This window comes from Epinephelus fuscoguttatus, linkage group LG2 (assembly GCF_011397635.1).
Source record: "Epinephelus fuscoguttatus linkage group LG2, E.fuscoguttatus.final_Chr_v1".
NCBI classification, from domain to species: domain Eukaryota; kingdom Metazoa; phylum Chordata; class Actinopteri; order Perciformes; family Serranidae; genus Epinephelus; species Epinephelus fuscoguttatus.
Window position 1 is genome coordinate 19,251,892 of NC_064753.1, and position 26,598 is coordinate 19,278,489.

The 26,598-nt window shown below is 40.9% G+C and overlaps 1 protein-coding gene across 1 annotated transcript in view; it reads right to left on the bottom strand.

The window, feature by feature from the left end:
• The window catches only part of LOC125904288 (transmembrane protein 266-like), a 59,688-nt gene that overhangs the window by 12,997 nt on the left and 20,093 nt on the right, over positions 1 to 26,598 (bottom strand). The window contains exons 4-7 of the mRNA XM_049601624.1: positions 8,113 to 8,267; positions 4,282 to 4,355; positions 2,741 to 2,797; positions 2,394 to 2,532 (exon numbers count right to left, since the gene is read on the bottom strand). Coding sequence (XP_049457581.1) covers positions 2,394 to 2,532; positions 2,741 to 2,797; positions 4,282 to 4,355; positions 8,113 to 8,267 — 425 coding nt within the window. The remainder of the gene's footprint in view (positions 1 to 2,393; positions 2,533 to 2,740; positions 2,798 to 4,281; positions 4,356 to 8,112; positions 8,268 to 26,598) is intronic.

Below are 26,598 nucleotides of genomic sequence, written 5' to 3' on the forward strand. Positions count from 1 at the left end.
TTGGTTCGAGTGTGATTTCTTTCCTCTGAGGTGTGTTGCCGCCTGCCTAACAAGGAAACTCAATCACTCACAAATATCAAACCCAACAGGTTGAGGTGTGCAGCAGGAAAATCACCAGTTTATTCCCTGGAAACCAGCACCACAGCTGCATGTTAAGGAGCAAGAAACACGCTCCTGCTGAACGGGCTTCAGCAGAGTAAATCAATGATGCTGAAAGCTGTATTGTATTGATTTCTGAAATGATTAATCATGTCATTATGATGTGTCCCCCTTTAGTTCAATATATTTGATTCATTAAAACAATGTACTCATGTATGATTAAGAGTCTGGACCAAAGCCACCCTGAAATCAACCAGGACAGAAATTTCTATTTAGGACCTTATCACATATTTAAAAAATCACATATAAAAAACACAACCTCCTTGGCTTTATACGTCTTGTTTTTTTGTAGACGTATTAAACAAACAAGTTATAACGTGTTCAGAGGCACTGGTAGGCTGATTTTGTCGCTTTTAGACTGAGCTAAGCTAGCTGCGCCACACTCTATTTGTATTTAGCTGACCAGCTGCTGGCTGTAGCCTCCTCTGCCTCCTCCAGCAAATGTCAAACTATCGCTTTGAGGTGAAATATTAGGGAAAACAGCCCTTTACTCATTCACTGTCTCACTGAACACAAACTGCACACCGAGTTTCTGTGTGGTTTGTGTGCAGCTGATCCTGTATGCAGCCAGAGGCCCGTGGCGAGGGTGACCTCCGAACAGATATCGAACCGGGCTGCATTAGCATAGGGAAGAACAACCACTATATTCATTATGGCCTCTCTGAATCTACTTAACCATCCCCTTACAATCAATACAACTTAGAGTAGCAGAGTGGCAGCAATTCACTACGAGGGATGATCAATAGCAATATTGCTCTGAATAGTAAATAATTTGTATAATCATGGAGAGAATGGGGTCATTTAGCTCTTTCGAGGCAAGCTGATTTTTATGCAACTGTGTCGTCCGTTTGAATTAAGAAAGATGGGGTGTTTCCTTGAGTTGCTCCATAAAATTAATCAGTCTCACATACAGGCATTTTAAACACAAAGTATGTCATTTCTGCCACTAGGGGTCTCTCAATCAAAACAATACCAAAAGATGGACTTTAGTAACGTCACGAAGTAGCATGGGATCATGGGAGCTGTTGTCTTCATTGTTAAACAACCACCACTGCCGATGAAACTCATATGACGTGACTTAGGCAGAAATCCTGTTCACGGATTTAAGTTTTATGCACATTACATTTAGTCGCATTTGTTCACGTTTATACATTTTAATCTAATGAATGACCACAAGTAATGCAATGTTAACTTGCTCACTTAAATTAGCATTAGATAAGTCAGCTACCAATACACTGCACAGCTACTGTAGCTAACCTTATGTGGCAAATTCAAACATAGGATTGCCTTGTGCTGTTGTCCGAGGTCAACGCAAGTCACACAATAACACAAACTAACCAATTGAGGCAGTGATAGACAAGCATCTCCTGTGTTCTGTGAGGTAAAATTACTTTTTCTGTCAGAGGAGTCTGGTAGCTTTGAAGAAAGCAATACAACATCTTCTACAGGGCAGCAGCAAAATATATATTAGCCACCTAAAAGAAGGCCCACATAAAAAAAAAAAAATCCACATCAGCTTAAGTGTACGCTGTATTTAGAATGTTGTCTCTGCTCTATGTTGCCATCAGACAGCCCTCTCCAACAGGGTATACTGATGCCGTTATCTATGCTCTCTTCAAAGCCAGAATCCATTGACAAAAACAATAATTTTATCTTGCAGAACACAGGAGCTGCTAGTCTACCACTGCCTTGATTGGTTAATTTTTTTTTTTGCATGACTTTGTAGAATCCAGCTTAACTCTTTAAAACACCAAAGTCACACAAAAACATTGTAGTAACATTATAATGTTACTGTAGGCATTAGCTTGGTGGCTGGCATGATGCCACTTGTCACTGTAGCACATTGTAGTATGATAGATTGTTGCTGAAATAGCATATAAACAATTACATCTCTACTGGATTACTTTCTCACAAAATGGCATGCGGTTAATGAAAAAATGTTGATGAGTCTAATTCTGTACATATAATGTAGTATGGCGTCTGCTGTTTCCCCAGAAGTTAAAGTAAGAGAGGTAAAGGAGATATGACGCCACTGACAGGTGACCAACTGATACGCACCGTTACCTTGAATAAAATAACAGATTTCTCTGGGTTTGAACATTGTTGGAAACATTAGGATAATGTAACTACACATAGTTATTTTTAGTCATTTTAATGCAGAAATGTTCCATATTTTATCTTCAATAAATCATCTGTGATGGACACATCACGTGTTTTTTTTTTGTCTGCCTCACCATCAATGATCCTCTTGACTCTCCAGATACGTAGAGTGATGATGAGGCTGATGGCATCCCAGGGGCTGCTGGGCCCGTTGGCCACCGTGGAGGCCACCATGGGGGCCAGGGACAGCACGATGACAGCACCATCAAACACCTGAGAGGTCACACACATAAGCATGCCCAAAATTCAAATATGTGCAGATGTTGTTGTGTGTGCAAAATGTATCTACAAAATGATGAACAGCATCTACTACTATTAACTCTGGGGGGAATCAAATCTAGATACATCATATTGAAACAGGTGACCAAATTGAACACTTGTCATCAAGATCTGCCAATAAACAAACAACACCAGCACCAACCTCAACTTTGTTCTCTATGTAGTCCCAGATCCCGAGCACTACAATCCTGAAGACGGTCTAAAACAGACAGAAGGAGATAAATGAAAGCATTAAAATAGATAGGTGAGAGAGTATGCTGGTACATATAAAAAGCTCTTGTGATATTCTTAGTCTTTTGAGTTGTCATCACATCCAACACCCTTTGTCGAGATGTGAGAGCTTGGACTAGAAAGAGAAGAGGCTTGAGCCGTGCAGTCTTCTTCCTCAAATGCCTTTTTTTCTGATAATGATTCCAGCACAGTTAATAATTTATTCTATTAGAAAAAAAGTATTTGAGGAGGAAAACTGCATTTTAGCATCCTGAATGCTGTATATGAAGCCAGGCACTCTAAAAGTAGCCCAAAATACACCAGTGTTTGATCAGTGTAAAATATGTTGCAGCTACAAGTACATGCACACATACTGTACAGGACAATACCATTGATTTGCCTGTGAACAGTCTTTTGAAAGCAATTATAGGCAGCTCTTTGATGAAGCTATTATATCTGTGGCAAATCTGTCCCCTGATCTTGATCTTTGACCTACAAAAACACGACGCAACACGTGTAATCCGATCAAATTCTACTTTGTGCTCTGCGAATGCTGTTGGTTGTGGGACCCTTTGTTGAGCAGGGCCATTGATTTACACTCCAATTAGCATGGAGTGTCATGTACGACCGGTCCTGCTAATCCATCATCCTGAGCGCATGTTGGACAACAGTGCTGGTGTCAAGTGAAAAGTGCAGGGACTCCGCCCACATGTTCGAATCCTGTTTCCTGATTGGTGCGGAGGGACCGGTTGGTGATATGCTACATCTATCTAACACCATTCCCCAGATGACTCTCCTTCTGTGATGTCAGTGGGCGAGGTGTTTGGATGGATCGTATCACTGTAACCCCATCCCCACTGCTCATTAAGCTCAGCTTTAATTATTGCTCCTGCTGGCTCACTGGTAATTAATGTTTGGTTTAGGGCATTGGGGCTGAGGCTGTCAGGGTAATTGGTTTGCACTGGAGTGGAGGCCTGTGGGCCAAACTCTCCCCTCTCCATTTTGTTTTTCACAATTCTAGAGTGATGATAAGACATTATCTTATCAAACAATAGCTCAAATTTTATTAAGACTAATTACAATTATGGTTTACACAATAGACATTCCGCCGGCCATTCAGCCTCAAGGTAGCGTTTCTGAAGCTAAAGCTGAATCCTGACAAGACGATAAAGGAAATTAAAAGGCAGCCACGTAGTCTGGTTCCCTTAGGCCTGCACCTGGTTTGCATTTCTATAGATCGGATAGAATCTACAATTAAAGAAGGTTTAGTTTGGTTTATTCAGTTATGAAATGTGTCAGTTCAATTATCAGGGGGTTTGAGCCCACGAAGAACTGTGACCATATAACATAATTTACGAGACCAAATGCAGGAAGGTAGCAAAATAACGGAATGAGAACTACAGTAAATGTTGTCTGTAAGACTTTTATTAGTGGTGGTGCCATAAATAAGGTTTTATGGACCACATGTCTTACCTCTGAAAAGAAGAGTGACAGGATGATAAGGCTAATCCAGTGGATAATGCTGGCAAATTGGAAAGCATTGGAAACTGTTGAGAGAAGGAACAGCACAGATGTTAAACAAGGTCTTAAAGAGGACCACACAAGAAACGATACAGGGAAACAAGGTGTTTCTAATCTTCGAGGTGAGCAAAAGAACTTAAACGGACAGTTCAACTCAAAATAAAAAAATACATTTGAGAAACTTTGAAAAACAGCCATGTCTCTTTCCAGAAATCATGAGCCTGTTACTCAAAATAATCACAGACCTTGTTGTGAGCAGTTTCATGTGGGAGCCCTTTGTTTCTGCTGAACTACACTCACCAACCATATCACTGCACAGAAGGAAGCGTGCATCTACCGCTAGCTCACCTAGCACCACCGAGCTAGCTAACCTCACAGCTCAGCAGATCAGGACGCCATTAATGTTTACATCTCGCTTTGTCACAAGCATGAGCCTCTCATCCATGAGTAGATGCACACTTCCTCCTCCACTGTGATATGGTTGCTGGGTGTAGTTTGGTGTAGAGAAAATAGTTCCTATATGAAACTGCTGCTCACAACCAGGTCTGTGAATTATCTTGATTTATCAGGTCATGATTTCTGGAAAAAAATATTACTGTTGAATTTCTCAAATGTGTTTTGAGCTGAGTGACATTTCCTTATAATGGAGAGAAGGCAGACATCTCTATGGCCAATACCTCCAACACTCTGCAACTCACAACAACACAGTCTAGACTGATAAATCGCACTGCAGGTAAGAGGATTTTTCTGATGGAGCAAACTGTCTCTTTAAGTGTAAATAAAGGAAAGTACTTTGTGTAACTTAGCTAATATCTTGTAAAAGCATGTTTTGTGCCATTCAGTTGAAATATTATTCTTTTCAAGAAGGTCTACCACAAAGAAAATAAACCTCTCCTGTCTGACTTAATACTGAACGTCTCCCGGCAGCACTCCTCCTGCTGCTCCTCTCCTTGACATTCTGTCCATCAGCATTTTTAGTGTTTTCCATATCTCAAAGTCCATCCATTAATCCACAGTGCCAACCTGTATCTATCCATGTCCCACGCCACTAATCTCTCCGTGCTCTCCCTGACTCACTCACGCCTTATTGCCCACTCCACTGTTTGTCTTGCAGGAGTGGCAGCAGACAAAGCACTGGATTACAATAGATCTGAAGTGACTAGAGTCCTGCAGTCCCCGCAGCGAGACTCAGGTATCATCAGGGCTGGATGCTGGCCAGTAATCGATGGGGACGTGTGCCTGCTGCCATTGACAAGAGACTTGGTTCATTATCGCCTTTCTCCATCACTCTCCATCACAGCCATTTACCATCCAGCGCCGCCAGCTCCTCTGTGACTGGCACACAGCGGTGAAGCAAAGAGTGGATACTAAATTCTTACGCATGACTGTTAAGATGATTTCTACAACACTTAAAAGTAAGGGATCTTCAGACGTGAATCTTTGTAAATTGTCCTGTGTATTGTAGTGAAACAGAATAAGGGACATAATTCAAAGTTGCACTCATGTTGATTTCTGGAAAGATACACAACTGCTGAGTTCTTTTTTTTCATGGCACTTTGAGCACCACAAGCCGACTGCCATCTAGTTCCATTATTTTAGAGAAAAGGCAGACATCTCTACAGCCGATATCTCCAACAGTCGGCAACTCACACCAAAACAATATACACTGATAAATAGCACCACAGATAAGATGAAAAATATGCATTGTTGATTTGGGGTGAACTGTCTCTTTAACTAAAAGTACCAATACATCACTGTAAAAATATTCCACAACAACTAAAAGTCCTGCATTCACCTGCACCTAGGTAAAGGACAGAGGCAATATAGTACCAAAAATAAAAATACTTGTTCTGAAGAAATGACATTGGCATGACATTATAAGATTGTTAATACTGATACTGACACAAGAATGCATATGTAGCATTTTACTGATGTCGCTGGTCAAGTTATAAGGAGTATATCTGGTAATCTTAGGGACAAGGGGCTCATTTGAGGGGTCACAGGATAAATCTGAGAGCACATTATATCATTAATGGGGTAGGAAAGAGGAAAAAATGGCAACAAAAATGTTTTCATAACTTTTAAACAATCTTTGCTTTTTCTGTGAAATATTGGATACAATATTATATATACTTAGAGCAGTTATTTGAAGGAAACCATGTGAGAAGTTAAGGGGGGGAATGTCTTCTTGGTGCAACTGCTAACAACTCATTGACATCTAAAACAGTGACAATGGGCTCCAGGTAGACATTGCTTTTTTGCAAGAGTACACAAGCCAAAAAGGTTGTAAAACACTGCATGGTTTAATATACTGTATTATATAATGTTATAATATCCATATTCTATAGTTTTTTGTATGTAAAGATATCTGGAAAATAACCAGTGGACTAAAACACACAGTATTCACCTCTGAACTGCAGTGAAGCAGACATAGAATTAAGTATCAAATGAAAATATTAAGATAAAATACAAGTACCTCTAACTTGAGTCTAAGTACAGAACTGAAGTAAATGTATACACCAGTAAAACTTCAATTAGCCCAGGCTATTATTTGCTTAGATCAATGAACTCAGGCATATATCTGAGACAGGCCTTTAATTCTGTTTACACAAAGATAAGATCGAATTGTTTGTTTGAACCAGTATAAATATTACTTACATTAAAAATTAGGCTTCAAATAACATATCAATTATGTGTTATGTTATGACACTTGTTTCACGGCACCTGAGGATAACTGTACCCAGCATACCGACACTCCAAAACTTTATCTTGTTAAAACAATATTAACAACTTGGGTTAATTTTTGTAAAAACACTTTTGATTCTTTTCATATTTGGACCCTTATGGACCAAAGAAATATAAATAACTTACCCAGAAATCAAGGAATGGACACATATTCTGATTAGCTGGTCACCACTTTTTTCTTTTTTTTGTCATGCCTGTAAATCTGAATGAATTGCAGTCATCTCTGGTTCTCATGAAAGCTTCAGGAAAATTAAATGAACCTAGCTAACGATGTGTAGCATCTCCATATTGACAAAGGTTTTAACATTTCTGTTTGTATGTGGATCTAAATAGCTCACTAATGTTAGCTCAAGTGGGTGGTCAAAGAGCTTCTATCAAAATGAGCTGCTCTGCAATCAGACCAGGCCTCTAATTGAGACAGGTCTTCATTTGTCAAAAGGTGCAGCCACACCATGCTAGTGAAAGGGACCGGGCGTTTAATTGGGACTAGGCTTTCAATAGAAGTTTTAGATAGTTAATCTCTAGGGATGGCACAAAGGAATGTTGCAAACAGCACACTGAGAAAACCACAGCTGAGACTGCAACCAGGACCTTTTGTGAAATCCTCTTCCTTATATCAATATGTCGACCATGGCGAGGAATAACCTCTAAGCCTTGCATCCACTGGGTTTAAGAATCTAACAATGTAAATGTACAGCAAATGATAGTCGTAGTAACTATATTGATACAGATTTTTAACTTCTGAAAATCAATCCTCTTAATCTGACCCTGTCTGTAGGAACATCACAGCGCAGGAGCAGCACCAGTTACTAAAGATTCAGTTTAATGCTCAAGGACACTAAAACATTTAACTCCCTGCTGCTCCAGTGGAGCTGCTCCTGCGTGTTGTACTGGATGCCTCCCAGGTGTTTTATGAACATCACACAGTGCATTGCTGGAGAAGAATATGCATACTCAGCAAAAACTCCCCCTCGATAAAAAAAAAAATAAAGGTTAAAATAGGAGAAATAAATAAACAGCCATGCACACTATATTTACACTGTAGGAGTTTGGTGTCTATGAGAAGCTCCAAAGACAGGAAAAGCACCACCAGGATGACACAGGCCACCAGGATACAGTTGAAGCCAGCGCTGAGGAGACAGACTTGCCACAGGGCCACTCGACGACCGCAGCACGGCTTCAGCCAGTTGGACCTGGAGAGTAAACACAAAACATGAGGTAGGTTTTTATATATTAAGTTGATTTGTTTTAATATTCTATTGCATTTCTAGACTACTGAATACACAAAAGAATAAAAAAAGGTACTTATCATAAAAGTAAACTGGGCTCAAACTTTAAATTAATTATTTATCTTTCATCTTCACAAATTGAATTATTTAAAATCAAAGTATTGCCTTTAAATAAAGTAAAATCAATGTGAATACTGAGATGTGACACCTGAATAATTAGTAATATTCCAGAACAGCATTTTTAAACTGCCACTATTGACATTGCTCGCACTGACTCCCAGTCTGAGTGCAATGCCGAGCAATATTTCAGTGGTTTGATCTTGATATTTGAACTCCCTGACATGGCCAACAGAGGGTGGTAGTTTACACTTAAGAAAGATGATGTCTGTTTAATCTGAGCTGCAAAGTTTGGAGCTGATGGCCAGAGCAAAAAGGGAAAGGAAGTGTGGTCAGAGACAGCATTGACAGAGAATCGCACAGTGAAGCTCTGTGGACGAGTGACTCCACCATCAGCCGTAGGTGTGACTGGAATATTGATGGACTCCTTTTAACATGGCAATGAAGGGAGTCACTGTAGAGGATGCTGCCCTGAGGGAAGACTGTCAAGTTAAGCAAAATCAGTGGCCTGAGACACAAGTGAAAGTGTGAGATATAAGCAAATATTTAAATTACATTCACATCTAGATATCAGTGTGAGACTTGTTTGTTTATCTGTGGAATAAATATTTTCTGTGAAACATCAACCACATTAGCGAGCAACCTCCCGTCAGCCTTTAACTCACATAACATCCTGCAGAGAAAATAGCAGGTACACATTTTCAAGACTTGAAAAAAAACAAAAAAACAAAAGCTATATGTTGCCAGGTACTGTAGGAATCCAGCATTGAGGCCATTAAAGAGTCTGGCAAGATGACTCAATGCTATTTTGAAATAGTGGCTAGTCTTACAGACCGGCTACTACAAGGGCTGACAGTAGGAGATGAGAGAAACAATGCCTCTCACCAGCTCTCCAGCTGGAGTGGAAAGTTGGCTCTGCTCACTACCTTTCCCTTCTCCCCATGCACTGGCATGGAGGAGACAGACGTTGGCAGTGCATTTCTCTCCTCTGATCATGTCTTCATTCCTTGGCGTGATGCTAATATGAGCTGCAACGGTGGCAAAATGGCTCCATTTTCACTGTGGCTTCAAAACTGATTACGCTGCACTCATTATGGAAGAATCTGGATATTTTATCTTATCTAATGCCAGTTAGAACCTATTGAACAACATCATGTTCTCACTTTAAAAGTGTTGGATAAAGGTGTGTCCTATCCTTGAATTGTGTTTTATACGAGCTGCATTTGAATGGGAGATTAAGCATCTATCAAATAAACTCCATACTGGAACGGAACATATAAAGCCATAATAAAAGTCCTACTTTTATATTCATATTTGCTGTGTAGCTACATCCCGAAACCAATTCATTTACTAAATTATGCTCTGAAATTACAGATTGTACAGTATTTCAAGAAAATATACAAACTTCCTTCTGCATCAGATCATGAAAAAAGTCTATACTGTACTTAGGCTGTCTGTTTAAGAACATAGCTACAAAACAGACCAAGAGCATTTACTGTAGTTGTTTTAAGGCTGTTGCAGGACTTTCCCCTGAAAGGAGACTTTTTTTCATATGTGTCACCTCCTCATTCTGGCATATTAACTTCTGAAGAGACCACATGTGTTTTCTTTTACTTCACATATGTGGCTCTTTTGCTGTTTGATCAAGGAGAGCCTTTTACACAACCTCTACAACAGAGCAGCAGTCAAACTAGCCTGTTTTAGGAATTTGTCTGATTCTAACAACAGATGCTTCTTAAGATATAGGATATCACTGAGGAATAAACTGCAAGTGATGAAAAATCCTTATGTGTTCCCAGAGGAACACATATATGTAGCAACAAGGAAAATGTTTTCCACTGCTGTTGAGTTGATCCCTCCACCCTCCCGTTGGTTTTTCAGAGGGAAAGTATTCGTTCAAGTCTGGCATGGGCAGAGCCACAAGCCTGTAAACAATGCACAGCTAATCTAATAAAGGCGTAATCATGCTGATAGCAATCATCTTCTTGGCTTTGGGTGGGGTGGCACGAATGCACGAGCTCCAGATGGTGTAGAATCTGCTCCACCAGAGTCTTGTCGAGACTCCGCGGATGCCAGGTATCATGTCGTCCTAGGAGCCAGCCTATGCCAGCCTTTATATACATACAGAGAACATATATTAAAAAATAAAGAGTGATTAGAGTGATGACTGTCTTGACTCAGATGGTCTTTGCAGCTTTATCCTGCCATGACATATGAGCAAGGTACAAGTACAATAATTTTAACTAATATCAACAACTCAGTGTCCACTTATATGTCATCAGTATTAATTTCAACAATACATCTACAGCAGTTCATTTCACAAGCATGCCAGCCACATCCCAGCACATAAGTTCCCAACCTTAAAGGAACTACAAATCAAGATAACACAAGCTGCTACATTACATCCCTGATGAAAAAATTACCAATAAATAGTCATCACAGGCACCAATCTAAGAATGCCTCATGTGTAATTACGCAAATGTAATTAACAGAAGACATAACTGTTTCACTGAGAGCCTTAAAGCATTCACGTTTGTGTACATTGGACCATTTAACAAGAAATATAAAGTATTGTTTCTTCAGTTAAACAGGGACTAAGTGAATGACGTCCTTGAGCTCTGCTTTGTTTTCCATTCAGATATTCATGGACTGCTTCTGATCTGTTCACCAGAGCAGTTGGAGTTTGGTACCTTGCTGAAGGCCACCTTGACAGTAGTTGAAGGTGAGGAGAGTTACTCATTCACCCTCTCCACCCACATTGTCTCTGGGGATTTGCACCAGTCAACCTCCAGTAATAACCTTCTCTTACCTTTATGGATTTGTGGCTCCTCAGAACAGCACACAGCATGCAGTAGAGTCTCATTTAAGTTAACATTTTTATCAGATCTGATTGTATGAACGTAATAATGTAATATTTAATACTGTGAGAATAGCAGGCAGTTATAAGAGAGAAAGAAAAACAGAAGAAAAAAGAAAATCTAAGCATTTCAGTCATCCAAACATCTCACTGGTTCAAACAACCTCCATTTCCAGAGGTTATGGTTTAGCAAACTTCCACCATATGATTAGATAGTCCATCAAAGTGCATCTTATATCAAATGATTTCACGCTTCATTCAACTGCTGCAGGGAAGCAAAAAAATAAGAAAAAAAATAACCAGAACAATAAAACTCCATGAGTGGGAGTAGTAAAAAGAAGTGGTAAAAATGAAATATTCTCCTCACAAACTTTATAAGGGTACAGTCTCCTCAGGTTTTAACGGCTCTGAGAATCACATCACAATGCAGCCAATCACAATAAACAGCACTGAATACAGTACTTAAAGGGAAAGACCAATTATGGAGTCATTTTACTATTTCCCTCCACCCTACAGGGCTGGAATTTAGGTACACTGAGGTCGAAGTTTCCTCAAAACATCCTTTATTTTTTTTGCTAGAAGCAGTGACTTCTTGTTTTGGTTGCCTGGCAACTCCATGGTGATGACAAGACGGCAGGAAGTTACTGCTCCTGGCCAATGAATAGTCAAGCGCATAATTTCTATTTGTGAATCTTAGATTTGCTGGTAGGTAGATTTATTTTTCTACCTTTGGACAGAGCCAGGCTAGCAGTTACTGGTCTTTATGCTAAGCTAAGCTAATGACGAAGAAGAATATGTACTTTATTAATCCCTGAGGGGAAATTCTTTTTTTTCACTCTGTTGTCATACACACACAGGCCAGAAAATACACACACATGCACAAACAGGACCTATACATGCATTAAATAGAGAATGTCAGAGAGGGGGGTTGCCCATGGACAGGCACCCTGAGCAGTTGGGGGATTGGGTGCCTTCCTCAAGGGCACCTCAGCAGAGCCCAGGAGGCAAACTGGCACCTCTCCAGCTACCAGTCCACACTACATATTTGGCCTGAATGGGGACTTGAGACAGCGACCCTCCATGTTCCAACCCAGGTCCCTATGGACTGTGCTACTGTCGCCCCACTAGCTGTAGCTTCAGGTTTAACAAACAAACATGAGAGTGGTTTCAATCTTCTCATCTACGTTGAGAGAGTAAACAAGCATATTTCCCAAAATATCAGAGTGCATTAAAAAAGCTTTAAAATTGAGCTTATTTATCCAAAACAAAAGTGCCCAAGAAGGATCCCTGGACCCCTCAGCAGAGGTCTGGGCAAATGCCCCTGCATACACCTGACCTGTGCTGGGCTGCTGCAACTGGATTTGCCTCTTGGCAATGATGAGTGAGGAAAGCAAACATCAAAAGGTTAAAAAAAAAAAAAAATTTAAGTATTATATATAATGATTAATATTGTTAATGTTTGTTTATTAAAGGTCCGGTTTGAAGGATTTAGTGGCATCTAGCGGTGGGGTTGCACAGCTGAAACTCCTCCAGAGTTCCCGGCATGTAGAACTACTGTGGATGACGACCCTATCTTGAAGCAGTGTTTGATTTGTCCATTCTGGGCTACTGTAAAACAACATGGTGGACTCCGTGGAAGAGGACCTGCTCCATATGTAGATGTAAACAGCTCATTTTGAGGTAACGAAAACACAATATTCTTATTTTCAGGTGATTATTTACTAATGAAATGAATGTTAAATACAATTTCTGCCAACAGATGCCCCTAAACCCTACACAGTGGACCTTTAAGTTGCCCCTGGTCTGCAAAAGTGGCCTCAGGGCATGCAGAGTATCCCTGGCATAGAAGGTATGTTTCACCATTACTGAGTGGCGCTTGATTCAGCAAAGAAAAAAAGCCAATCTCACCATATAGCATGTCTTTAAATTCCACACAGACTTGAACAAGGTATTCATGGGGTTGTCCGTCCCCCAAGTCCTCCCTAAAAACTGTCTCTTTAAGCACAACATCTAGTAACCAGTGTCTCACTGGGTCATAACACATTGAAAGGGAACATCCTGGCCAAGATCAAATCTATCACCATGTATCACCTGAGGATATTATAATAAGTCAACAAGGCAATAAACCTGTAAGTTACAATCTGTCCCACATTGATAAGATGCACCGTCTTTTTACAGGCTAACTGCACCGCACAAGCCAAAGCATCACACACACTCACACACACAGATGAATAAGGGATGTGAGTTCACAGGCAGTGCAAAGATTCAGCTTTGATACGTTAGACAAATAGGCTGAATTCAGTGAATGTGTGTGTCCTTACTTCATGTCATGCCAAAACTAGCCCAGCCCAGAGGGGACGCAGTCAGACGCTGCTGGTGACACATGCAGTATATTAATGAGTCTTATTAAAGCAACAGAACAGTAGCAAATGTTGTTTCTCTGACCCGCTCAGCCCTGACGGCCTGACAGAACCACCTGGCCCAAGTCACTAGTAGACAAGCACATACAGTGGACAAGGTCACCTCTCAAACTGCTAGCTTTCAAACTCACTTTGGCTTCATGGATTTTTTCACTGTGACATTTTACACAACCTAATATTGTTTTACAAAATAACAGTCATATTGCTGTTGTCATTTTAGTCAAATTGAGTTTTAGGACAAAAACATGAATTACAAATGGTCTTCCTTCAATTGCTGTCTTTCCACATTTCTGTCTCTATCCCTCCTCCTTTCTCTGCATCCTTTCTGCTGCCAGTGTGTGTTGAGCAGGTTGATATAGCTGTCACTGTTTCTCACTGCCGGTGAGATTGAGTGGAGCTGGACAGGGAAACAGAGGAGGGAGATTAAATCAGGGAAAGTAATCGATACCAGCATGTTGAGTGAGCCACCAAACACTGGGACTGTCAGACTCGCAGCACCTGATGGTCTCATCAGATAAAATACTGCGCTGCAGTGGAGGGGGTTATATTGCTTAAACATTCATTCATCCTTAGTCCAACAGACAGCAATAAAGAATAAGTCCTGTCACTGAAATAGTAGGTATTTGAAGTTTTCTTCATTTGGAAATATTCTGCTTTTACTATTTCTCCTTCACACATATTTTTTATTTTTTTACATTTGATCAGCTTCTTAGAGAAAATTGGAGAAATGCACTGCTCAGTTCAGTACTTTTGTTTGGCTCTGGAATGGTCAAATTTTGGTAATATGATGTCTGTTTAAGATAAAAAATACCCATTTTATGTACACTCTTTACAAGAGCTGTCATAGTTTAAAATGCACACCAAGAGGAAGCAGTAATCACTGTTCCCTTAGCTTATTAATTCCTTGCTCGCCCTCTTTTAGACCCCTAAAGTCAACTGAAGCACCTGGACACACTGGAAAACACGTAAGCTTCACACAGAAAAGCCCCAGTTGGCCAATGGATTCAAACACAGCGCCTTAATTCCTAATTAATTCTTCAAGCTGTAGTGCTCAGTAAAACATGTTTAACTTATTGTAAGAAGTTGGTCAAACCATCGTAAATAAAATAATTTGATCACTAAATATCACTGCAACTTTTGGATAAATTATTATGTTGGTTCAACTTAATTAAGCTTTTTGAAGTCAAAGCAAATCATGTTGGTTGTACTAAACTAATTAAGTTTGTCAGATAATAAAAGACTCATTGGATTGACTCAATAATACCAGAGTTGGAACTACTTATAAAGATGCATGCAAATTGTTTCCCCTAATTGTTTTAAGTTGAACCAGTGGATTATTTTTTATAGTGTGTGTGTATATACATACATACATAATATTGTGAGTCCAAACAATATGAACAACTGAACAACTTGAGTTGCTGCAGTATGAGTTCTGACAATTTATATTAAGCAAATGAACTGATCACTATGTTTTGTCTCGACACAACAGGAGCACATCTAGTTCCCTTCGAACTGACATTCAATGGGGGGGTTATCATTTAATTGTAATAATTAATATGAAATAAAGTAAAAATAATTTTTACTCATGACTCATGAGTTGTTTTTTTTTTGTTCTTTGACTCTATTATTGGCTAATCGCCTGGGGTGCTTTGAAACTGGTGATGACAACTATTCCTGGGATGAGAGGTGCGACTGTGAATGTAGAAGTTCAGTGAGATCGTCTCAACACTTTTTATGTTGTGTTGCCGTGCAAGAAATGTGACCCCAGTGGATGAAACTCATTTACACCCATACTAAAAAAAGAGAGAAAGAGTGAGAGATGAAACAGTGCCATTGTTTTCACTTAAATTCATTAAATTTAGCATTTAATTGTGTAGTTTTGTCAAATAGTCTGCAGCCACACTAGCAGCTCTGTTAGCATGATCTTTTTGCAAATTAGCACCCACAGACACAGCTGAGACTAATGAGAATGTCACTTTTACAGATTCACTAAGTCAATATAGTCTTTATCCTCTGGGAGCCACGAAAGTAGAACAAACTATTTGTTTTAACTTAAAAAGTTAGTGTCCAGGCTGCCTTAAAATTTTGAGTTGACTGAATTTGAGACGATAAGTTGAACAATTACAAAAGTACCTCAACTTGTCTTCTCTAATTCAGTTAACTTAAAATTTTAAGGCAGCCCAGACACTTTTTTAAATTAAAACAAATAGTTTTTTTAAAGTAAAGAACCTTTGGCAATAGTTGTAGGCCTACAGGTATTGCAGTCCCAGTTGACACATTCAAAGCTGCAGTGGGCAATTTCTGACCACTAGAGATCAGACAGTGACTCAAAAGCAAGCATAACAATACATTTTGGCATGTTTACTCAACTTGTAACGCAACATTACTCACATATCAGCAGAAACAGAAAAGCACGGGAAACCCTCAGGACATCTGTCCATGTATTGTACGTAAGAAAAAATAATGTTTCTGTGACGTAATTTTAGGAATTTTTCTGCACTCCACATCGACCTCACAGCACAGACTCCTTAAATTACTACACAGAAACAAAATATCTCTGTCATACATGAGGAGTACAATCACAAAATAAAACATCATGAAGCTGGGTATACATTACATCCCTTCAGTATTCGCTTTTTTACTGACTGCCAGTAAAGACACCATCTTTGTTCACTTGTGTTAGTGCCAAACCAGAACCTCCTACAGCCACTGCTCCCATCAGTGGCTTCGAGGCACAAGGCCCAGAGTTTGTCGATGTGAAATCACTGTATATACAGCCAAACAACATGATGTCAAGAAGCACTTCAGTGCTCATGGAATTTGTTTTAAACAGGGAAGTAAAAGGACAGGTGCAGGAAGACCCTCTTCTTTCCGATTACGAGTCTTTTCAAGCAAAATCTGCTGACGGCAAAATCAGTCTCACCTGACAAAGCACACACCAGACAAGCTGCATCCTATCCTCCCTTAGAAACAAATGTCTCCAACAGGCTCCACATTTCAACAGCCAGTGCCCACACTCACAAACACACAAACACACAAACACACACACACACACACATACACAATGCTTCATGCTAAAGCAAGCGTGGAAAAATGGGGAGTACCAACTAAGCATAAAATACATGCTGAGTTTCCCTGATGCTGTCAGATTGCAGGTAATTAATTTTACATTTGAAAGGTTCCCCATTACCAATGCCTGTGCACCATTGATCACAACACATCAGCAGGGAAGAGGCAAGCCTTAAAACTCCTGCAGCACTTTCAGTGGAAACAGAACCGAAAGAATAAATGACTGACCCTGGAGTCAAGACAGAAATCTCTGAGGTACTGACTTCTGCTCAGAGATGGAGCATCTTTTGCTTGTTTTTTGCTTTTGTTTTTTATATTGATATGACAAGTGAATTATTACTATATAGCATTTACCTCTTATATCAACAGAATGTAATGTATAACAGCTTCTTAATTTAACTCCTAGTCATGTTAGTATCAATAGCTGATATCGTACTAGACTTAAATAAAGATGATATAATGTTAGTATGTGAAAAGATCTATTTTCAGTCCGACCAGAGATTTATAATCTGATAAAAAAAATCATGGTGAGAATGTCTGTATAAAGTTTACAAGGCTAACAGACACTCCAAACATTAAATTAGAAAGCCCCCAAGGCACATTTTCATCATAGATAGTCTCACCCTGCAGAGAAGGGGCAAGAGGAATGGCAGAACCGCAGATATACATGATTTAGATTATATTTAACCTGCAGCTAGAGGCTCAAGTTTACTGTGAACAGGTCCTTGTGTGCACAACACAGTGAACAAGGGCAACTGGTGTTCAGCTTTTCCTCCCAGTCCTGTGGGAACGCTGGGGAAAGACTCATTTGTATGTTACAAGGGGACAGGAAGGTCAGTGTGTGTGTGTGTGTGTGTGTGTGTGTGTGTTTGTGTGTGAGCGCCTGCATTGATGTATTCTGTATTCTGGGCGTGTACGCCATATGTGTGCATTAATGTGTGAAGCCAATCAGAGCCAGCCTGGATCAGTATACTGTTACTATAGATGGCAGTTAGTTACAGATCTCAGCTGAAGTGACAGGAGTGAGTTGATGTGAATGAGAAGTCACTGTGGGGTGCATTTAGGATGCAGCAAATGCAGCTTGCAGGTGGTAATAGTGCCTGTCGATTCATATTGTTAGCATTAATTTGAGCCCCATGCATGAGATGAAGTTAAACACCATTTTCAAGTCCTGCTATCACACAAAAACTTTCTAGACAGAGAAATGTTTTTATGTAATATTATTATAACTGATGTTTTAAAACCTACAACACCTGCGCAGTGTTACTATTTATGTTTGGGTTGGGGTTTAAATTAATGTTGTTCTTACCCAGCGAAATGATCTTTTAATACAGAGGAAAACTGATCTACTTACATCTGCACTGAGGCCATCCAGCTGGGCTCCGCTAATAGGTTTTTGCTTCGGCACTTGATCCCTCTCCCTTATTAGCCGGAAAAGCAATGTCACACTTCACACATGTCTGTGAATATTAACCACTCTGCCACCAGTCTGCACCGCCTCTCTGAGGGTGATGTAGGAGCTGAGTGTGAGGGTAGGGGTTAACTGAGGTGCACTTGGGACTGTGCAGGTATTTGTTTGCAACCATTATCATGTTATTGATACTGCACTTGTGGAGCCTGTGGACAGCAGGGACAGGGTGGTTTGTAAAAGTTGGTACAGGACTGACAAAATATAAAGCAGATGACCTGGATAAGGAAAGTATAAACATGGATATACAGTATGTGCCACAAGTGTGTCTGTTTATGTACGATTTGTCTGATATTTGTATGGCTAATGACTAAGGGATGTAGTAATAAATGATAGAGAAACTTAAACTTAGTCCAGTCATCCAGTGTTTTAGTGTCAGGTGTTTTGGGCTGCTAAACTGTTCGGGGGGGTAAATTACATCATCTTTAACACGTCACATCCTGAAATGAAAGTGCTATTTTGGCATTTCTCATCATTTGGAGAATCTCTGTCGTAAAAGGTTTTCCATGTCCATTTCTCCTCAAGACAGACAGAAAACATTTATTTGACAAACGATGAACATTTAGCTTCTTCACCACACCGGCCAGCAGCCAGCCCTGTGGCAGAGGAATTAAGAAGCCTGTGAGATAACAGGGAGGCCGGCCACTCCCCGGCTGCCGTCTCAGACAACTTCCTGTGCTCTCTAATTAAATCAGGCCAAACTGGCTCGACCAGGTGAGAGCCTACAGAGAATGCATTATTATACAAAGAAAGACTTCGACATTTGACTTTTTTTCCTCTCTTCGAACAAACTTGCAGCATGTAGAGTAAAAAATGTGGTGATGGACCCACAGTGAATGGCTGCACAAATCTACTTTGCTTATAAAAGGAGCTATAGTTTTAAAACGAACTAACTGAACATCTAAATGTCCCTTTAATAATGTGCAAAACACTGCAGAGGGTCTCAGAGCCATGCCTGCCACAAATTCCCCAGAGATGGCTGCGATTATATGCACGCAGCCATGTTTATTTTCCTTTTTTAACTGCTTTCTGAGACTTGCAAACGGGCCAGTAGTTATTTCCAAAATGGAACATTTTTGGACCCTTGGCCTAAAGCTGGTGGGTGGCAGAGGGTAGGAGCACTTGTTTTTTCCTCTTTTCCCCCCCTGCTCACTACAGATTTAGATGAACCATCTGGTGTTGGTACCTAACCCTGGACTCCTTGCACATTTGGAACAGCCGTATCAGCAACATATGCTTCTGTCTCCGCGTCTGGCAGCCACACACCCATCACTGGGATGGGAGGTGACATCATTCCACTGCTCAGGTGTGCACTTGTAACAGCAGTGGGGGAGGGTTGGGGTGGTCTGGCGAGCCAGTCCGGGAACTTGAATCTTAAGATGTTTCTACACTGCAGGCTTTTATCCAGGTGTTATCCCTTGTCCTCAGACAATGATAAGCTCAGGTAGTTCCCCGTATCCTTACACTCTAAACCCTGACCTTTCCTATACTTCTATATGAGCGTATCATACCACAGATGTTGGCAGCAAGATAGCAGGTTTTGCAGCAGCTTGTGGTGTGTCAGGTGCCTTGCTGAGCAGTAGTAGTTAAATGGTATTTTACATGGTATTGGCTTTAGCTTAGATTTAGTGTCAGGGAAACATTTTATTCGATGTCCGTCCTGTAAACAGAGTTAAAGGAATAGGTCAGGTGCTCACGGAAAACGGGGAACAACAGGACACACTGTAGGTCTTTTTCAGCAGTTAAACATGTTGGCTCTTTTCATGATTTAGCCATTTTAGCCTTTTAATATCGCTTCCTGATTTATATTTTGGAGGGCCTGGATTGCCTTCCAGTGCATCCTGTTTTTTTTATACTGATAGAAGTTAGCCTTACAAGATAATTATTCAATATAACATTGAAAACTCAGCAATTTATGCCCTCTGATCAGATGTTGCAAAGTAGGTATCTTTTATTAGTATGGAGCTCTATCTGAAGGACCTAGATGAATAATTCCAGTATGTTTTTTTCCATGGCTAAGTTAAATCAATATTTGTGAACATGAGCTGCTCTCTCTCAAAGCCAGAAACCAGAGAAATAAGTTTCAAACCTGTGATGTCATCAAGTATAAAGTCCTGAGCTGCTCCATAGACAATGAATGGGAGATTATTTTTGTGGACCCACAGAATGTTGCTTTCTTTTTATACCCAAAAATGCTTTATTCTATCATAGTGATCTCAGTTCCTTTGGGTGCTCTCAGTGTCATCTGGAATACCTTCCCCAACTCATTGTCTATGGAGCAGCTCTGGACTTTATACCCTATGACATCACAAATTTGAGCTTTAGCACTTAAGCATTTGGTTTTGGGAATGAGCTGTTCATGTTAACTACTTTTTTGACAATCTCAGATCATAGTAATAACACGTATGAATTTTGAAAAAACAGCATAGTTCCCCTTTAAAGATTTTGAATCATTTTTATAATTGATCATGCTGTTGCCAGAGACTATTAAATCGCCAGTGCTCAGGCCCTTCAAATCTCCCATTGACATTCTTCGTTACACCCGGCATCCCCCCCCCCAACAAAGTCACTAACCGACAGCAGCCTACACAACTACAAGCTGAAATGCACCAAAAGAACCCTTCAACCTAAAAAAAAAAAGTGAGCAAACAAACAAAAGCAGCTTGATGACTAGGAGGAGAGTGGGCGGCCATGAAAGTGCTGAACACAAGCCCACGCCACCTTGGTCCTCCCAGCATTTTTCCTAGACAGGAAGATGGATGGGCCCAACTCTATTAATAACTACACTCCACTTACCATGACGCCAAAACTGCTAACACTGCAACTGCCCCCTGATGCTAGCTAGAAAAACCACCTCCCACAATGTCGCCCACGTCTCTCCTGATAGGAACACTGTGTTAGGCAACAATACAGTAAACGGGTGCTGCTGGAAATCTCCAACCTGTCCACCTGCCTTCATCCTCGCCACAGGACTGTGAGCCTAGAAGCTCGTGAAGGTGCCTCTGGTAGTTCTGGTCAGCGTGATGTTGCTGACAAGTGTGTACAGCATGATTTTACAGTGATAGGAAAACACGGGCTGCTTCTTGGCATTTGGTTTAGTTAGAGCGCAGATTGGTATTCAGTATGGGAAGGCATATCGAGGGCAGAAAACGATGGAGAAAGATGAGACAGTGAGTGCGAAAAAGAAAAGAGAAAGAAACTGAGGGAATAGGAGGCAGAAGCAAGAGAAAAACCAGGAGGAATATAGAAATATGTAGAAAGGTGGCGAAAGAGAGAGAAAGAGGAGCCTATCTAAATGTGCAGAAGCATCAATGAAGGAACACTATTGTTCCTAATGAGATGTGACAGCGCAGTATAAACTGGAATATGAAGTGAACCATGATTACAGAGGATTAGATTAACAACCACTATGTAGTGCAGTGAGAAAGCTTTTCATGCCTGGCAATGCTCCCTCTCTCTCTCTCTCTCTCTCTCTCTCTCTCAGTGTATAAATACTCTATGTGCTGTGTTTCTCTTCATGCATGCACAAATATGTGTGTGTGTGCAAGGGTTTTGTGTGAGTGACTACTTTGCCGTCATGTGAAGTGAGGGCAGCGCACTATACGAGCGATAGCAGTAAGGTCAGCTCCACCTTCACAATGCTACAGGCTATGATATGCAAACATGGCTGACAGTAGGTGCTTCATCACACGGTGGCAGCTTGACACAAGAGCCTTTTCTCTTGATTAATCCCCTCTGCTTGCCTCCTGCTATGAAACATGCCGCAACCATACAGTATAGGCAAACCAAGATAACGCAAAGCTTTGTTCGTTCAGCATCTAATCTGTAAACCTGTGAGGAGAAAAAAAAAAATACAGAATGCGAGTTGTCTGTTGCTCCCAACGTGTAAATGTGTGATTTTTCTTCCTGTGGCTCGTCAATGAAACTGATTAGCGCAGTAACTTTGAAATATGCTACAAGCTGGTACATTAAATGTGATGCAAACTTTTAACACACTGCAACAGAAGATGTATCTCTTTAGTTTGCATATTTTTCATTTACACCCACTTTCTCTCCGGAACGAGTCGACGAGAAAAGTTTTCCTGACAGCGAGGCATTCCCAAACCGCTGGTGAAAATAACTTCCACTCCTCACCCAATGAGCCGTCACCATGTTGATGAAACACCTCTACCGCGGTTGTGACATTTTCACTTTCAGGAGCGTGTGCTCTCGTTTTGCCAAACATCACTACAGAGCATGCCTAAACATTTCCCATGCACAGCTTTCTTCATGACGCTCCTTCACTATCTCAGGAAGCCAATGAGCCAGCTAATGCAGGCTGGGAGTGGAGGGGTGTGGGGTGGAGGTGGAGGTGGTGGGGCAATCCACTTTCCCAGGTAGAGTCAGTGGAGCAACTAACAGATTCCTCTCCCACATACATTTTCATTTTGATGTCTGTGGATTGCTGTCTTACCGCTGCCGTCTCGCCTTCTTTCAACTTTACTTCATCATTCCATACGCCCATAAAAAAGGTTCATTTCCTCTGCCCCATTTCCCTAAAGGTGAGTTTAGCAATCGGTCTCCCTGTTAGACACACTTCAGTTTTTCCCATCTGCATTCTGGAGGCAAACACAGATATGGGCCTGATGGTGCTTACATTCCTGTTATGACCCAACAAAGTCAACTCACAGGTAGCTGATGTCTAAGCGCTGACTTAAGACGCCCGCCCACTGCCACAGGAGGCTGTCGTAAAACATGATGATGGTGCACGGGCGTGGTGCTCGTGAATGTCATTCAAGGGGGCTAATGGCCGCTGTCTGTTTGAGAGGTAGATCGATACGGTAATGAGGAGAAGGAGGCACAGGCGTAATCACCGAAAGCCCAGCGGTGCTGAAATCCACAGAATAAAATAGAATCGGGTCCTGGAGGTGCAGCAGGCTGACTGACACATTCAGTGAGACGCGCTCTCGCTACATCTCACTGATTCTAATGACGTGGCCTTAATGTCAGAGGAGGCCCTCTTTTCTTCACACGTTCTCAGTTTTTCCTCTGTCAGTGCTGATTCTCACTACTTGACTGGATTCTGTCTAAAAACCTCACAGGTTTGAAGAAACACCTGTGATGAAAGACCTATAAACAGCAGGGCTCTTGATATTTCACCTCTATCATCACAAAGCAAAGGTAACCGTGATTAATGTGAGGGATTAGTATGGCGTTTAAGGTATAGTGGAGATGTAACACACACATTACTGGAGCTCATGCCTGGTGGATTTAAATGGAATTTCATTAAAGCTAAACGAAAGAATGATGACTTTTACAACTCCCACTGGCAGCATTTTTACAGGAAGACATTTCGCACTAATGACTTGAATATGAAATAGTGACCCCATCGCACTAAGCACAGTTTGAGTAAATTGGGCTCACTGGTAAAATAACCTTCACCGCAGTGACTGGTAAATCTGTTGTTAGAGCTTCTTACAGCGGGGGTTCTTACAGTTTTTCAGCCTCGGGACCAGAAAGAGGAACTTTATTTTCTTGCCCTCGGACCCAAGCTCATTTGAACATATTGGTAGTCTTGTTTTGTGATTACTCAACAACAGCAGCCCCGTGACCCAGTTATCGGCCAACTCTAAGCTTAAGCAGCCTTACAGGTATTTCACAGGTTGAACTACAACAGGAAATGCTGCATGAATAATTCATCGCTGTAAACCAAATGTTTCCTAACAGCGCCAGCCCGAGACAGCGAGGACGATAACAGCAAACATACACACGTCTATCCATTATGCATAGGGATGTAAATGCGTGCCATCACTGACCCTGATATGAAATGGGACACATGAGGGTTGTACTGGCTGCGATACAAGCGCAGTGTGAGTGTCGGCACTGCCTACTGTTGACGGTGCGTCTGTGAAATCCATCTGTTTCTGGCCATGACTGGCTAACTGAAGGGAACCAATGGAGTGAGACCTGATTTGGTGTCAAACGGAGTGCTTGGACGAGGTAGCGTGTATGGACTTGGCGTGTGTGTTGCTGGATCTTGTACTACAGCTTATGGTGTTTATGTGCATCCTAGTGAGAGCTTGCGCAAAGAGCCAGGTTTGAGTCACAGTTGCCGGACAGAATGGAAAGACTGGACGGTGAGCAGATTTTGTACGATGAAAAAAAAAATCAGTTAAATCGTGACTAATCAAAAGGACAGCTGCGATGTGACCTCATATCCATATGCCATACAAACATTTCACACAATCATGTTAAAGCTCAAAAACACAAGAATCACGATCAGCAGGTCGTATGTTTAACGGGCCTTTGATTGAAATGAAGTAGCCTTGAAAATGGGTACAATATTTTCTCTTTTTTTTATCCATATAATTCATCTTTATTGATGAATTTACGCGACGTAACTGCAAAAGCCTTGAGCTCCATATGTGCATTGTGCGGTAGAGGCTGATTCAAACGTTTCCTTGTAAAACATCCAAACAGTATTCCCTGCGGGGAGGGGTAGTAAGATCCGTAAAAACAAAAAGTGAGCACCATGTAATGAGGCTTGGTTACATACAAATCATTAAAAAAAAAAAACAAAAAAAAACACTACATATCAGTCAAGAACAGTCTCTGGCAATTTGTAGGTCATGAATGACTTTAAACTGTAGACAGTGCTATATTAATGGCATCAAACAGCTGGAAGTGCTACTGTATAAACCTAAGCCTGCTTTTGATCATCCATGCGAGACCCAATAAAACAAGTGAACATGACAGCACGTATAGTTAGAAAGTACAAAAGAGTTACATGAAATTAAGAATGTGATGTTATCGGCTCCTGCACTGCAAAATGTCACTTACAATAAAGGCCCCTATTGTCAGCAGGCGGGTGGGGGGGGTGGGGGGGGGGGGTGGGGGGTGGGGGGTATTTAGTCTGAAATGATGAATTGATCTCAGTTAACTTATGGACGCTGGACAACCCAGAGGTTGTCACTTAATGATAAATGGACGTAATACTGAGCAACAGGGACAGCCAGTCAAGGACTTGGGGAGGGAGACTTAACACATGATGGATGATAATCACGCATACAATGTGGCATTTATGCAAGTGTGATGGGGTGTGTGAGTGTGAGAGAGAGAGAGAGAGAGAGAGAGAGAGAGAGAGAGTCTACTAAATGTGAAATATTCTACCATGCTGATATATTGTATCACAAAAACAGCAACTATGAAAATATGTTGAGCAAGATGTCGACTAAGTGGTAAATTAATAAATATTTCTATATTCAATACAGAGTGTAGTCACAGAGCAAATGGAAATAGAGCTTTACTGTTAAAATCGAAGCACCAGCAAGCAATAGTCGTGATTTAAACGTATTGGCTATATTTAGCGCCGATTTAGTCTAGCTACATGTAACCCAAATCTAGCCAATTTAATTTTGAAATTGATTAAATGTAATTTTCGCCATTGCAGATGGCGTGCGGTATGATATTCAATCACATATGGAGAGTCAACAGTAAATTAAATATGGTTATGTCCATTTTTGGACATGGTTTCTACATAGCCGTATAATTAATGACATCTACACTTTGGCAAATTTTCACTGACAGCCCAAATTCAGCCGCGATTTAGCCTAGACGTCAGGTCTTCATGTAGATGGCTATTAGACGTTTTTTAAACCAAAAAATGCTTGCTGATGTCCTGACTTTTAGGGTGCTTTCAGACCTAGAGTTGTCTTGCTTTGGGCCGAATCGGGGACAAATTTTGTTACAAAGTTGCGTTATTGCCTAGAGTTGCTTCATGTTCTCACGGCAGTATTTACAAGCGCACCAGTTAAAATGCCTTGTGCAAGAAGGCTGTTCTTTATTGGTCAGAATTTCCACGCTGAAAGAATCCAGGCATTAAAGAAGAGTACACTTGCATGATAAATATGATATGTTCTAATGTCACAATAGAGGGACAACTACGCAGGTTGCTTTTAGTGCTGGTCACCGTGGACTATATTGCTGTCATTATTTATTTAAGGCAAACCATCCAGTTTGAAAATGAGGCACGGCTCCAACTAGAAAACAATTTTTTGATGCACTCGATTCGCCAAATGCACATATTAAGGCGGTACAGGAGGAGGCGCACATTAATAATATGCTAATGCTTGTTTCACCCAAACAATGCGTAATGCAACTGCAGTTGATTTGGATCAAGGCCAGAACACGTTCTCACCACAAACAAACAGCACCAGAGTTCATTTATAACCAGGCAGAGACCACTTCTTCAAGAAGGTCTCAGTCCATATGTTTTGGTGCCCACCAGAGTGCAATTGCTGTGTTCACACCTGCCCAAACGGACTGCACTCAGGGGGAAAATGAACTTGAGTTTGATTGAACCAAACCAACCAGGACAGGGGGTGG